Consider the following 15,103-nt stretch of genomic DNA (forward strand, 5'->3'; position numbering starts at 1 on the left):
AATATTCCATATCCTGTTTCTGTTCCAACAAGAAAGACTTTATAACTAAAGTAGCATGCTCTAACTGTGTTTGCAAGGTGAAATAGAGTTTTGTAACTTTTAATAAAAAAAGTTACTATTTTAATGCATTTTGTAAAATATAATATACTATAGATTTATATTTAAGTTTAACTGATAGTTAAAGGAGAAGGAAAGGCTAAATCACTTGGGGGGTGCCAAATGTTAGGCACCCCCAGTGATAGTAATCACTTACCTGATACCCATGGCTGGTGGTCCTGTTAGGAGAAAACTGCACCGACCTGGAGTATGCAAGCAAGTGTTCCTCTTCCTCCTGTCATCTTCAGAATCTCGGGCCGAAGCATGCTGAGTTGAGCAAAAAAGCTGGGTTTTTTTTTTTTGTTAAAGTTGGCTTTCTTCTCTGGCCATGTGCGGAGACCAAAGCAGAAAGCAGTATTGCTAGCTTCCATACACCCTGGCTGGTGCAGTTTTCTCTTAAAAGGAGCACAGGCAGAGGTTTTAGGTAAGCAATTACAATCACTGGGGGACCTAACATTTTGTCAGTGATTGTAACTTTCCTTCTTCTTTAAGTATGAGTAACATCCTTTTTATGATGGTTTTCCAGTGGCCAATCAGAAGGTAAAGAGAGAATGCTACAAAGCTACCTTTTGTGATGAGTCAAGGGTGTATTAGACCCAGGTTTTACCCAGCACGGTTCATTTTCTGGTTTCAGAAAGCAATATTCCAGCAAAACTAAACAAACACAATCTTTTTTTTAACATTTAGCTTTATATGACATTTGACTATATATAACAAAAATAGGGGGGCAAGATATTAAAAACTATATTCATTTTTTGCATTTGTGAAAAAGTCTTGTGGTTTGTATAACCATAGGGAGCGGATCTTCCCCCGATATCCCCACCTACGGGTGTGCGATATCGGGGGAATTTAGGCTAATTCAGTCGTTTGGCCCCAGGGCGAATTATAACAATTTTTTAACCTGCCCAATCCATATCTGATAAATATATATCTGGCAAATATCGGTCTGGCAGGCCAGTCATTGTTTCCCCTACATGGGCCGATAAGCTGCCGAATATCAGCAGCTACAATGGGCCCCTGTATGGCCACCCTAACTCCTGACTAATTACTGCTGTATCTTCTATTCACTCTTCTTTCAAAGTAGAGCTGTTAAAAGCTGGCCATACACATTGAGATTTTTAAAAGATATTTTTGTTATCGTAGGACCAATCTTATCCTAAAATTATGATAATTTAAAAGTAAGATTTGTCCATCAATGAAAATGACCATTTCAAGCAACATCATCTAACTGAAGCTAGGACAAATTACCTGCTTGGTCCTCCAAACAATTGGACAATGGGCAGATTTTATTGTTAAATGTTTTAAATCTGCCTGATTGATTTTATGACTGATGTCATAGTTACATAGGGTTGAAAAAAGACCAGTGTCCATCAAGTTCAACCCATCCAAGTAAACCCAGCACACCTAACCCACACCTACCAATCTATACACTCACATACATAAACTATAAATACAACCACTAGTACTAACTGTAGATATTAGTATCACAATAGCCTTGGATATTCTGATTGTTCAAGAACTCATCTAGGCCCCTCTTAAAGGCATTAACAGAATCTGCCATTACCACATCACTAGGAAGGGCATTCCACAACCTCACTGCCCTCACCGTGAAAAACCACCTACGCTGCTTCAAATGGAAGCTCCGTTCCTCTAATCTAAAGGGGTGACCTCTGGTGTGTTGATTGTTTTTATGGGAAAAAAGAACATCCCCCATCTGCCTATAATCCCCTCTAATGTACTTGTACAGAGTAATCATGTCCCCTCGCAAGCGCCTCTTTTCCAGAGAAAACAACCTCAACCTCGACAGTCTCACCTCATAGTTTAAATCTTCCATCCCCTTAACCAGTCTAGTTGCAGGTCTCTGCACTCTCTCCAGCTCATTAATATCCTTCTTAAGGACTGGAGCCCAAAACTGCACTGCATACTCAAGGTGAGGCCTTACCAGGGACCTATAAAGGGGCAAAATTATGTTCTCATCCCTTGAGTCAATGCCCTTTTTTATACAAGACAGCACTTTATTTGCTTTAGTAGCCACAGAATGACACTGCCTGGAATTAGACAACTTGTTATCAACAAAAACCCCTAGATCCTTCTCCATTAAGGATACCCCCAACACACTACCATTCAGTAGATAGTTTGCGTTTATATTATTTCTACCAAAATGCATAACTTTGCACTTATCAACCTTGAACCTCATTTTCCAGTTTGCTGCCTAGTTTTCCAATTTTGTCAAATCGCTCTGCAAAGTGGCAGCATCCTGCATGGAACTTATAGTTTTGCACAATTTTGTGTCATCAGCAAAAATAGAAACAGTACTCTCTATGCCCACCTCCAGGTCATTAATAAACAAGTTAAAAAGCAAAGGACCAAGGACTGACCCCTGCGGTACTCCACTAACCACACTGGTCCAATTAGAAAATGTTCCATTTACCACCACTCTTTGTACTCTATCCTTCAGCCAGTTCTCTATCCAGTTACAAATATTATGTTCTAGGCCAATATTCCTTAATTTGATCATTAACCTTCTGTGAGGTACTGTATCAAACGCTTCAGCAAAGTCCAAGTAGATGACATCAACTGCCATTCCAGCATCAAGGTTCCTGCTCACCTCCTCATAAAAGGCGACTAAATTAGTCTGGCAAGATCTGTTACGCATAAAATCATGCTGGCACAAACTAATAGTATTGTGAACTGCAATGTATTCAAGTACCCTATACCTTATTACCCCTTCCAAAAGTTTTCCTACTACTGATGTCGGACTAACAGGCCTATAGTTTTCAGGCTGAGAACGGGATCCCTTTTTAAATAACGGCACCACATTAGCAATCCGCCAGTCTCTCGGCACCATGCCAGACCTCAACGAATCCTGAAAAATTAAGTGAAGAGGTTTGGCAATCACAGCGCTCAGCTCATTTAATACCCTAGGATGAATCCCATCCGGTCCTGGACCTTTGTTTACCTTTACATGTTTAAGTCTCTTTTGAATCTCCTCCCGAGTGACCCATGCGTCAGTAGCTAAATTACTAGAACTGGGCATATTAAAAGGGAAGCCTTCATTAGCTGGCTCCTCAGATGTATAGACAGATGAAAAATAAGAGTTCAAAATTTCTGCTTTTTCCCCGTTCTCATCAACCAACTTACCCCCCCCCCCCCCCCCCCGTGATAATAAGGTTCCCACCCCTTCTTGCTTCATTTTTTTACTATTCACATAATTAAAAAATAATTTATACTGGCAAAGTCTGCACGTCTAAAATTGAGCGTTTTAGTTACTCCCTTATAGAGCTGTCTCTGCAGCATTATCTCAAAGGAGACCATGTTGTGATCACTGTTCCCCAAATGCTCACCCACACAAATATTAGAGATGAGTTCATTATTATTAGATATCACCAGGTCCAAAATAGAGTCATTCCTAGTCCCCCATAAAGTCCCCCATAATAACAACTTGACCCAGTTTTGAAGCCTCCTCCATTTGTCGAATGAAAAACTGCTAGATGTACGATTGCTCAGTGCCCACTAATCTTACGATAATTTGACAGATTTGTTGGATTGTACTGAAATTGGTTGTTGGGGAGAGAAAAATCTTAACGTGTATGGCCAGCTTAAATGTATGGTCACATCCAGCTGTTTCTTGTAGTCTGCTCTGGTGCCTGCACTAACTGTGTGCAGATAGAGCAAGCTTCGGCACAGAAATCTGTCAGTGTATTTTTTGTGCCGAAATCCATCCTGTATGCATGCACATAGGCTGACCCAGTGCTTATTAGGGCAGACAATGGGGTGAATGGTTTTGGCTTTGAGATTCATGTGACTTTGGCCTTAATATAATCATATTTCAAATATAAAGCATAGTTTGGTCATTTGACTGAAAACAACCAATAAACTTACCAAGTGTCATGAGACATCTGTTAAAAATGTTTTTACCGTGACAGTAACTTAGTACTATAGAGAATATTTAAATGAAGGGTGGGCATGTTTTTATGGTCCCTGTCAGAAGCACAGTTGGAGGGAGCTCCGCAGTCACACAAGCAAAGACAGACTTAACACCCTGTCAGGTCCGCCTAGCTGCTGATAGGTTCCTATTCTACAGTGCTTAGTGCTGCTGGCAACCCTGAACAGCCTGGGAAAGAAGGCAGCAGGAAGTGGAACAAATGAGTGGGACAAGTGGAGTTTTTGGAGAAATATTTAATAAATTAGCTCGGAACATTTCTTTTTATAATCATTCCTTCTATAGTTGAGAGTATAATGCACTGGCACATTCCTGTTTTTTACACAATGTCTCCTTTAAGTGAAAAAGAAAAACAGAATCTGGTGAGAGAACAGAAGCCTGTATGCCCGATGCCTTGCACTAAAGTGTAGCATCCCCCCATGCAGTAATATTGCCCCTTTAAGTATTTTCTGGATTAACTGTATTCTAATTACTAAGGAATATTGAGGAACTTCATTTGTGGCCATATTTGTCTTTCAGTGCATCTGTATTAATATTTATGTCAAAAATATCTATTTTACTTGTTTGTCTCACTTAAGTAAAACTTTCCTTTTTAACAAATCTAAGCAGGCAATAGGCATTTGCCCACACAAATGCACACACACAAAAAAGAGTCAGGTCAATAATATTCTACATTTTTGCAGGTAATTGGTCTATTGGACGTGTTTACTCCAGACTCAACTTTGGAAAATTTCAATGATTTGTAAGTAAACTTTTCCACATTTTTATTGTTAGAACTAATCTGTGCCTGCATTTTATACTTGTACTTATGAAACTAAAACAACCAGAAAATGCCCTATTGTCATGCAGTCTGTGTTGAAGCACAAATACATTGTTGGTCTATAAGAGAAACATTTTCTTTAGATATATATGAATAAAAGTACACAGGTATACTTTTGATGTGTACCTTTGATTAGTGGGATCCCCCATAAGGAGGATAATGTAATGAATTTTGCTTCAAGTTGCATTGCAACTAATAAGTAGACCTTTACTATTTGTTACCTCAGAAAAGAACTGTTAATGGAGATTTATGAAAATATGGGGTCCTTCCCTGAATAAAGTTGTGGGCTTGAGAGACATTCAATGGGTACCTTTGCCTCTCTGGCAATGTATTTTTTGGGAAAGTTGAAATCCCTGGTTGTAAAGCCCCTAGCCCTATTTGTCCTAATTCTTTCTCTCAATGCCTGACCCTATCTGGATGTGATCTACTGCCAGATGCCACCTGATAAGCATTAATTATCATCTGCCTTAATATGTAAAGTTACATTACAACACAATGAGAAAGCATACAAGCATAATGGGAGCTATAATCCAGCAACCATAGATCCTTAAAGGAACATTGCACAAGTCCTCTAATCAGTTGCCCAAATAATGCAAAAGGATCCTTCTATGAGAGTCCTACCTGCTGTTTATACTATCTATTCTTGATAGTTACTGTAGGAATTAATACATGAATAATTTAATAATATTTTTTAGCTCTGAAAACATAAACTATACTGTATATACTCTTATGATGTTTTATTAGGGTTTTATATTTGCAAGTAAAATTGCACAGTAATCCCAATATTCATACGATGACTAAACTAGAACTGGTAAGAGTGTTTTCTCTTTGAATACCGGTAATTTCATTGCTTCTATAATAAAGCTTTGGAGGCCTACTTTGGAGAGAAAAAGTTCTAGAACACATGTATGTCCTTATTAATTAAATTAATTACATTCTCAGAGACTGCTTTTCACTTTAGAGAATAATTGTACTGTGTATCTCCCAAAATGGTTATTACAATATTTTGAAGTGTGATAAGTATTAATGTTAATATTATTGGGCCACTAGAGGTTACCCATGGAACAAAGAAAGGGAACATGGAACAGAAGATTGGGAAATTTGTTCCGATTATACTGATCTGACCTTGCGAGGGGACATGATTACAAGTACATTAGAAAACATTGTAGACAGATATTGGGGGATATTTTGAAATCTGTTATTTTTTTTGTATTTAATTTTGAAATTTCACATGCGGCCAATCATTGCATCACTTTCCAAGGTGCCCCCAGCCTTAAAGGAACAGTAACACCAAAAAATTCAAGTGTATAAAAGTAATTACAATATAATGTACTGTTGCCCTGCATTGCTACAACTGGTGTGTTTGCTTCAGAAAGACCCATGGCTACACAGCAGCTTATTTATATAGTAGTTTTTCTGTAGCAAAAACACCAGTTTTTTTGCAGAGCAACAGCACATTATATTTTAATTACTTTAAAACACTTTAATTTTTTGATGTTACTGGTCCTTTAAGACTTCTACTCTGATAAACTTTGGTCACATTTAACTGCTGCGCTGCAAGTTGGAGTGATATCAGTCCCCACTCCCTTTCCCTCCCAGCAGCCGGCAGGTAACCAGATTGCAGTTCCCTGACACCTCTCCTAAAGGTTTTACCTGCCTGAATTGATAGTGCCTTCATGAGTTAAAAGCACTGCTGGTATTGTGCTGAAACCTCAGACCCCCTTACCCTTTTAAAAAAACAGGTTTCCTGAAGGCTGGAGAAGATTTAAGTATTGTAGAGTTCCAAAGGAGTTCAGAAATTGTTTGCATTGCTTAATGTGTTCCTGTGCCTAGTGCTAGACGTGAGAATAGCATCCAAGCAGGTGAAACCCTGTTTTGCTATTATATGACTCGGGTCATATTGACAGTACAGTGAGTAGGAGAAACAGAAGCTTATCTAAAAGCAGTTCTATTGTGTAGTGCTTTTGAAAGCTCAGAATCTGGCACAATGCACTGAGATGGCTGCCTACACACCAGTATTACAGCTAAAAATACATTTGTTGGCTTGAGTAAATTTTGAAATGGTAGACTGAATTATTTAAGTGTTAGAGTGAATTATTTGAAATGTAAACAGTGTCAAAAAAGAAAAAGTACACCATAAATATCATGACAGAATCCCTTTAATATCTACAGTTAGTTAGTATAGATATTGGTATATATAGTTTATATAAGTTTGCAGATAAATTGGTATACGTATGTGTATATATGTGTACAGTGGTTTATTTGGAGGTGTTAAACTTTTGTCTTTTTTCAACCCAAATTAACTATGGAACTATACATGACCTGCATTGCTCACCAGAGTTTGGTTGACCATATTAGTTGGTCAGAATTTGTTCAAATTATGCAACAAATCTATGTTTGTATGGTCAATGTATACTCCTCCACAAATTGAGTGCTGAGCCAGAGAGCAAATCTGCATTTATTCTATGCCCCTCATTGCTACTGTATGTTGTGCCTTTTTCAGTATGAAATTGTTGTTCAACAGCAAGCTTGCTGTGGACCTTAATCACTCACAAGCAGGCCAGAGAGCTGTATTACTCTAAAAGTCATTGCCAGATATTTTGTATATTTTGTAAAGTTCCCATAGGGCTAGTTGTTATTACTAAACCGTGAAAAAGAGAGGCACTTATAAATCTTTTCATTTCTCATGATAATTTAGGAGTAAGCACAGTCTTTTAATTAAACTTTATTGCCCAATCCACATTTTTCTGTAATTTTTTTGTTATTAGGGTAAATTTAACTGCATGCTTTTCTCAGGAGTTTCCTAAATAGTGTAGAGGCAGTTTATGTAATATTGGTTCTACTTTGTTTGTCTATCCAAGAACAAAATATATTATGGATTTAGTTAGACATGATTCAGTCATTTGCTGCAAGGAAGCACAGCTGTTTGTTTAAATGGGACACTATAAGAAACAAATTTCCTTCATTTTGAACTTTTCTGGATAATGGATCCCAAAGCTGCACTGTAAACTGGAAGTTTTGGAGTGCCTACATGGTGTGCTACTGCTGCCATGTATAACCATACTTCAAAAAGATAGACGGATAGTGTACCATCTTAATAAGTATAATATCTATATTTTTGAAGTTGAACTACACCCAATTTGGGGGTTCATCTCTGTTATAAGACCTTTTCCTTTTCCCTGTTGCGTAATTCATGTATAACCGTACTGTGCCACATCAATCATATCATTGTCCATGAGAGCTGGAAACTTGTATCTCAGCCTTCAGTTTGTAGTTAGGGTTTCCCTGGGGAAAAATATGTTGGTTTTCCCATCACTGTAATCTTTCTTTAGTATTAAGAACACTGACATCATGTATGATATGAACCAAGTTAGTTCACTTATAAAAGGGACATATTGTCAAAATATGTGAATTGGAATACATTTTACTACAAGGTGCCCCATTCCTGAAAGCAGCCTGCTACCACACAAGTGATTGTCAGCTTAGTCAATGGCTTTTGAAGGCTATATATACCGGCTTGTTGGAGAGACGCTAAGCTGCCACTGTCACTGAGTCTACATACACAGATGAGCCATGCAGTTAGGTTCAGTTAGGTTATTAGCTAATGTCACACAATAAAATTCATTTGGTAACATTATTGCAGTGAGTGACTACTATACTACTACTACTAATAGAAAAAACACATTGAAGACTGACTTTTTTTCTTGGTTTTTTTCCTCTGATATGTTTTTTCTTAATAACTGCTGTGAGAATCCTTTTAATTTCATTACAGTAATGATGCTTCATTGTTATTTGTATATGACCATAAACTTGAAACTTAATAATGTTGCTCTTTGAAGGTTATTTGGGATGCTGCAGAGTGACCTTCCTTCTACTTATATGATTTGTCTATTTTTGTGCTTGTGCTGTACTTCCTTGCCTCCTAAATACCCCAATTGCCTTTATGCAGTTATTTGGTGATGCCATTCATGGGTACGGACCTTGGCAAGATAATGAAACATGAAAAGCTATCTGAAGACCGAATCCAGTTCCTGGTTTATCAGATCCTCAGGGGGCTAAAGGTAATTAAATTAATCCTGTTAACTTCTTTGCAGATTTTATATCAGTAAAGAAAATTGTCTTGTGGCAGATAATATTTCAGCCAACACATTTTTTCTTCTTATAGACTATGAAAAATGTTGGCTACTTATACTGTAAATATAATATATTCATAATAATATAAGATATTCATGTCTCTTACCTACAAACATACCTATATCACACCAAGCCAGTACTGATAATGCATACAAGGTTGTGATATGGAAAACTCTTGATAACATGTATGGCTTATTAGGCTGCAAAAGGACACTTGCATGTACTGGTAAGTGCTTATTTTAGGAGTGAGGTAAGCAATGCTTATCCTATAAATTCTGTAATTGATTTTATTTTCAAGTATGTTTATTATTAGCCACTTGTGACCTATCTGTATGCTGTTTTGACACATCTGATTTAGCAGCTTTGGCATGTGTTACATTTGAGAATTGGTTTGTATTTTTGAATGTTTTAGACTTATGCCATACGCAACACCTCTCAGTGGTGTAAGGGCAGTGACACAGTGGGGAGATTAGTCGCCCGCGACAACGGATATTTGTCGTGGCGTGACTAATCTCCCCTTGTACCCCTGCCCTAAGGCACACAGTTTGTTTGCTTATGAGCCACCTTATGGCTTGGCTCAGTGACTCTCACCTGTCCTGATCTAGCATCCATATATCTCAGTATGCATTGTAACATATGACCTTACAAAGCACTTCTTGTGTTGAGCAATTAGTTGCTTAGCTAGAAACCTTAGGCTTATATGCTGTTCATCCACTCCTCAAGTCTTTATTTTCCACAGAAGCAAATCCTAGAAACTGATGTTTAAATGGGAAGTACACATTTACATTAGTATATTACATTACATTTGTTTAATTTGGAAGTAATGTAGAAACTGATATTCTGATACAATTTGCAGCCAATATTCTTTTTTTTTTTTTTTTTCTGTTTTTCAAAAATTTGTTCTATTCTACCCAGTGTGTATAGCTTTTTAAATGCCAGTTTGAAGGTAAACCCATGCCCATGCCTTCCCTTACAATCTTAGCTGGGATGACACTGATTGGTGTGGTTTTTGTTTCGGCAGAATTACTGTTTACTAGAAACTGATTGCTGAAACTGATACTTTTAAAGAGACACACAATTTCATAAAACATTTCCATGTCTATTAAATCTTGTATAGAACATCAGGTCTGCCAAAACAGCTATGGAGGTTTTTTAATTATGGAACATGCAAAGTTCTTTTATATAAAGTACAGAAGGTAACATTTAAGAGGGCATTTACAATCTCTGGGAGCATAAGCGTACTAAAGGGTGTAAGAGAGTTTTCCTTAGTGCTCACATACAGAGCACTTGGGCCAAGGGCATCATAAAATAAAGAATCCAGTGCTCAGTGAAGAGAGCAGTGTCAGAAACCAAGTCCTTACCACATGGCACCATTAGGGCAGGTGGTAAAGACAGGGCCCTGATGCAGGCTGTACCTCCTGCCTATGTATGTATGTAGCCCTGCCCACCCCTCCCTCATACAGTGTAGTGCTCAGATAGGAAAATACTAGTCAGGTGGCAATGATAACCTGTAGGTATCCGTTATCTTTCAGCCTCGTACATGCTTTAGTTGTTGGCAATGTGCAGTGCTAAAGAAATCAATTTATATTTAGTTGAAGGCTACAAGGACATCTTTTGTTGAATCACTCAATGTTACTATTGTATCTGCTATGAATACCGCTAAATTCGTGATTTACTGCGAAGGCTGGCTTATCTGGTCTTTGTGCATTTCAAGGTCATATATGATTCCTTATTTTTTCTTTCTAAAAATATATTTAAACTCCAAAAGAAACAAAAATATTAATATCTTTATTGGGGTTAGGTATATTGAATAAGCACTAAAAAGAGGAACAGTGCATCTAAAAATGCAGAAAATAAATGCAAATATAATAATAAATTGCAATAGTTTAATTACCCATAACAACCAATCAGCAATGATTACTTTGGCACAAGCCACTGGAATTCGAATTTCAGGTGCCAATATTTTTATTTTTTTAAAAGCCTGCTTTAAAAAAAAAAAAACACACACATAGTTTTAGGAACCAAATGCTTGAACATTAGTAAATCCACCCCTAAGTCTGGTAAAAATCATTTAAACATATAGACCCAATAGGGTTGTTTTGCCATCAATAGAGATTCATGCAGTTCTGTTAGAATCACAGAAGAAATGGAAATCACTTTTACAAATCAGAATTATTAGCTTAAAATGTAGTCTATGGGAGATGGCCTTCCCATAATTCAGAGCATTCTGAATAATGGGTATCCAGATAACAGATCCTATACCTGTAAAGACAGAATACAAATAATCTCATTGTCTTTTTATTTACATTTTACAATACAGCTGAAAATGGGGAAAAATATATCATTGGTTGCTGTGGGCAACTACACTATGTTTTTTGTGTGTTAAAAACTTTGTTTAAAGCAGAACTAAACCTGTAGTAACATTTCTTCTATTTGACAAGGACTAGTATATTAGTGTGCTTTGATTTTCAGAAAACCAGTTTTTGAAACCTGTATCTGCATCACCCTGTAAGCTTCCGTGACACGTATCAAGACCAACACACTGATTCAATCTGAAATTAAAGTGATTTTAAATAACCACACGAGTAAACGTGTGCTTATTAACATTCTTGCAGAAGCTGAGGTAACCCCAGAAATTCATAGTACAGTGGCCCCAGCATTTCATAATATAGTGGCACCCACCCTATATTGGTGTCCCCAGCAATATAGTTTTCAGTGGCATCAGTGTTGCGTAACACAGTCAGCCTCATTTACCAACACTGAACGAATTTGCACCTGGGAAGTAACCCATGGCAATCAATAGGAGGTTAGTATTGTCTATTTAGCTGCAGGAAGAACAGCGAGAGCAAACATTCAGTTGGTGATTCATGTAATTTTTGAGACACTGGCATAGTTACCTGGCACTTAATGCACTCTGTATTCTATATAAAAATGCATTTTAGGCCCTGGGCACATGGAGCGGTTTGTTCAACTCTCTCAGCCCTGCACTTTTCTGTCAGGCTGAAAGAAGTGGATCTGCTTGCCTACACTGCTTTTTGTGCTTGCACTGAAAACTACAGTTTCTGCCTCATTGCAGGCACACACAGCTGAGTGGAGTGTAGGTCAGCCTGAAGACGCCTGCTTTTGCCTTTTCAGGCCGACTTATGCTGTGCTCTACTGTGTGCCTGCACTTAGGTGGAAGCTGTAGTTGTGGGTTAGGAGAATCCCACGTCAAAATCCTGATGTTATTTGAGGTGATTTGTCATTTGTTTATCTTAACTAAGGCTACTAACATTTTGTACAGACAAAACTATGCATACTGCTTTGCAGGTTAGTGGAAGTAACAAGTCCATGTTGCATCACAGACAGGACATTCTTTTTGTAGACTAGGGAGCATTTATATATTCTTTGAGTGTAGTGCTGTAAATGGGATGGGCCCACTCACTGCCATTACCTGTGGGCGCTGCCATCCCCAATTTGGAAGGAAGCAGGTAGACTGCGTATGGTGGTGGTGAGGGACTGGCATGGGGATGGCCATGTGCAGGAGTGACTGGGGTGGGGGGCCCTGAGGTGGCAACCCCAGTGTACAACGCTGGGTGTACTATGTCCTCCTTTCCCTGTTCTTTTTTCATTTTGTTTGTGCATAAATTTCTGGTATTATAGTATAGCCAAATACATTTTGTATATGGCCTTATGTTGTCTAATAGCATGCAAATTAAAAAAAAAAAAATACAAAATATATATATTTTATAGTTACTGTTCCTTGAATTCAGATATACCCACCCAATATCTTTCCTTATTCTTGGTCCATGTAAAGGCCTTGAAAATGTGTCCACTTTTAGATTTATGGTTGTTCATTGCTTCTTAGATGAATGGTAATGTGTACAGTCAGGCATTGTCAAGACAAGCCTTGCATTCTTTAAAATTATTTCTCCCTGACACTCTGTTCAGTCTCGTGTTTCTACACGTTACATTCCTACTCTTGCAAGCGAGACGTTTCAAGGTCTGCTAAGGTTTTCTTAATTGTTGAGATAAATGTACTCTACTGCTTCCTTCACAATTAAAATGGGTGCCTGATTCAAGGGCTCAGGCAAACAATCATGATTGCTTTTCCTATGAGTCTGTCTATTAACTGCTTTATCAAGAGCAGCCAGACTCTTGTTTTCTATGCTTACTCTTGGTGGCCCTATCTGGATCTTAAGCAGCCATTATGCTGGTTTGGAGCATGCTGATTCATTCTTTTAATAACTTTTTTGTCTTACCACAATAGAGGTAGCCACATGGGCATTTAATAATACAGACATGGTGCGCTTAATTCTATGTCTAACTAATGGTGGATCTCTTGCCAGTGTACGAGTGCACAAAAGATGTGCCCAACATAAGGGTACCACACATAACGCAGCCTGTGCATTTATACACACCTGGCTGTGGAGCAAGAAAGTGAGCTTTATTGCAGAGACTAATGTTTTGGCCAGCTCCCTAGCCGTTTTTAAAGTAAATGCAGGGTGAACAACCAGCCTATTTACATGCACTGTGGCTGGAACGGGAGGTGAATGGAGTCATTACAAGTGGGGAAAAAAAGCACCAAAACCAACAAAAGATATGAACTTAAAGGCTTGAGAGGTAGCCAAAACGTTTGTCCACAATAAAGTTTACTTTGCTTTTCTATACTTGTGAGTGTGGACCCTTGATTTATGTGTGTTTGGATGCACTTTGGAATGTATCCAGGCAGATATGATTCTCTTATATATGTATACATACATACATACATACATACATACATACATACATACATATACAAATGCACCAAGGTGCAGTACACTCACTATATGCATATCCACAATCTTAAACAGGGGTCCACGCTCACAGGTCTTATAAATCTTTAAAATTATTTTATTGGGTAAAGACCATTGAGTCACCACCCAATAAAATTGCTTTGATGCTTAATACAGAAAGAAAGGGAATAATTTAAAAAAATGTGAAATATTTGCACAGAATGAACTCTATGGAGCTTTCTGGATATCGGGTTTTTGGATCCCTTACTTTTGTTTGTATATAGATAGATACACATAAATATACACACATACACATATTTTTAATGAAACTCAGTGTGCTAAAATTGTAATACAGGAAGTGCAAGTCCCCCCTGTGATTATCAAAAGTAGGTGAAAAAAGGAATCACTGACGTGATGTGTATCTGTAGCATTGGATAGCTAGCAGTGTATTTTTAGAATCATTTCTCCCCGCCATATTTTTATGATCCATCACATTAATTCCAGAAGGATATGACTAACATAGTTACATACGTTTTATGGTTCTGAAAAACATTTTGCTGTAGATAAACTGATATAGTAATTGGTTTCTTGTTCTGTAGCAACTAAATATTTTCTGTGAGTTCAAGGCAAGCAGAGAAATTTCTTGCTGGATCAACATTCAGCATGTGAATAAATTAACAATACTAACCATGTTTATCTCTTCTGTTTTTGTGGACCTGCCTGTATCAACATCTTATATATTTTACTGCTGAGCTTTATCCGTTTCTGAGGGAGATTCCTTTTTACTCTTAAAGAGTGCTGTGGTAAAGGCCTGTGCGGTAATTATAGCAATTTAGAACATCATTATGATTCCCATATGATTTTATCATATTTTGCTTGCGCACATGGTGTGTGGTAAAGAACTAAGCCATCACATGGAAAAAGCTTTAGACAACACTCCTCTAAAACACACTTTGCAGCTTAAAGGGGTTGTTTACTTTTGAGTTAACTTTTAGTATGATGTAGAGCAGGGATCCCCAACCTTTTATACCCGTGAGCCACATTCAAATGGAAAAAGTGTTGGGGAGCAACACAAGCATGAAAAAGGTTCACGGGGGTGCAAATAAGAGCTATAATTGGCTACTTAATAGCCCCAATGTGGACTGGCAGCCTATAGAAGGATCTGTTTGGCATTATACTTGGTTTTTATGGCACCAAAACTTGCCTCCTTACCAAAAATTCAAAAATAAGCAGCTGCTTTGAGGCCACTGGAAGCAACATCCAAGGGGTTGGGGAGCAACATGTTGCTCACGAGCCACTTGTTGGGGATCACTGATGTAGAGAGTATTATTCTGAGACAATTTTCAGTTGGTCTTC

The 15,103-nt window shown here is 37.9% G+C and overlaps 1 protein-coding gene across 2 annotated transcripts in view; it reads left to right on the plus strand.

Moving 5' to 3' along the window:
* Positions 1-15,103, plus strand: part of mapk12 (mitogen-activated protein kinase 12) — a 53,433-nt gene that overhangs the window by 14,046 nt on the left and 24,284 nt on the right. For both annotated transcript variants that reach the window (XM_018092105.2, NM_001017080.2), the window contains 2 exon segments: positions 4,723-4,781; positions 8,809-8,920. In XM_018092105.2, coding sequence (XP_017947594.1) covers positions 4,723-4,781; positions 8,809-8,920 — 171 coding nt within the window.

Source organism: Xenopus tropicalis, chromosome 3, assembly GCF_000004195.4.
Source record: "Xenopus tropicalis strain Nigerian chromosome 3, UCB_Xtro_10.0, whole genome shotgun sequence".
Lineage (NCBI taxonomy): Eukaryota > Metazoa > Chordata > Amphibia > Anura > Pipidae > Xenopus > Xenopus tropicalis.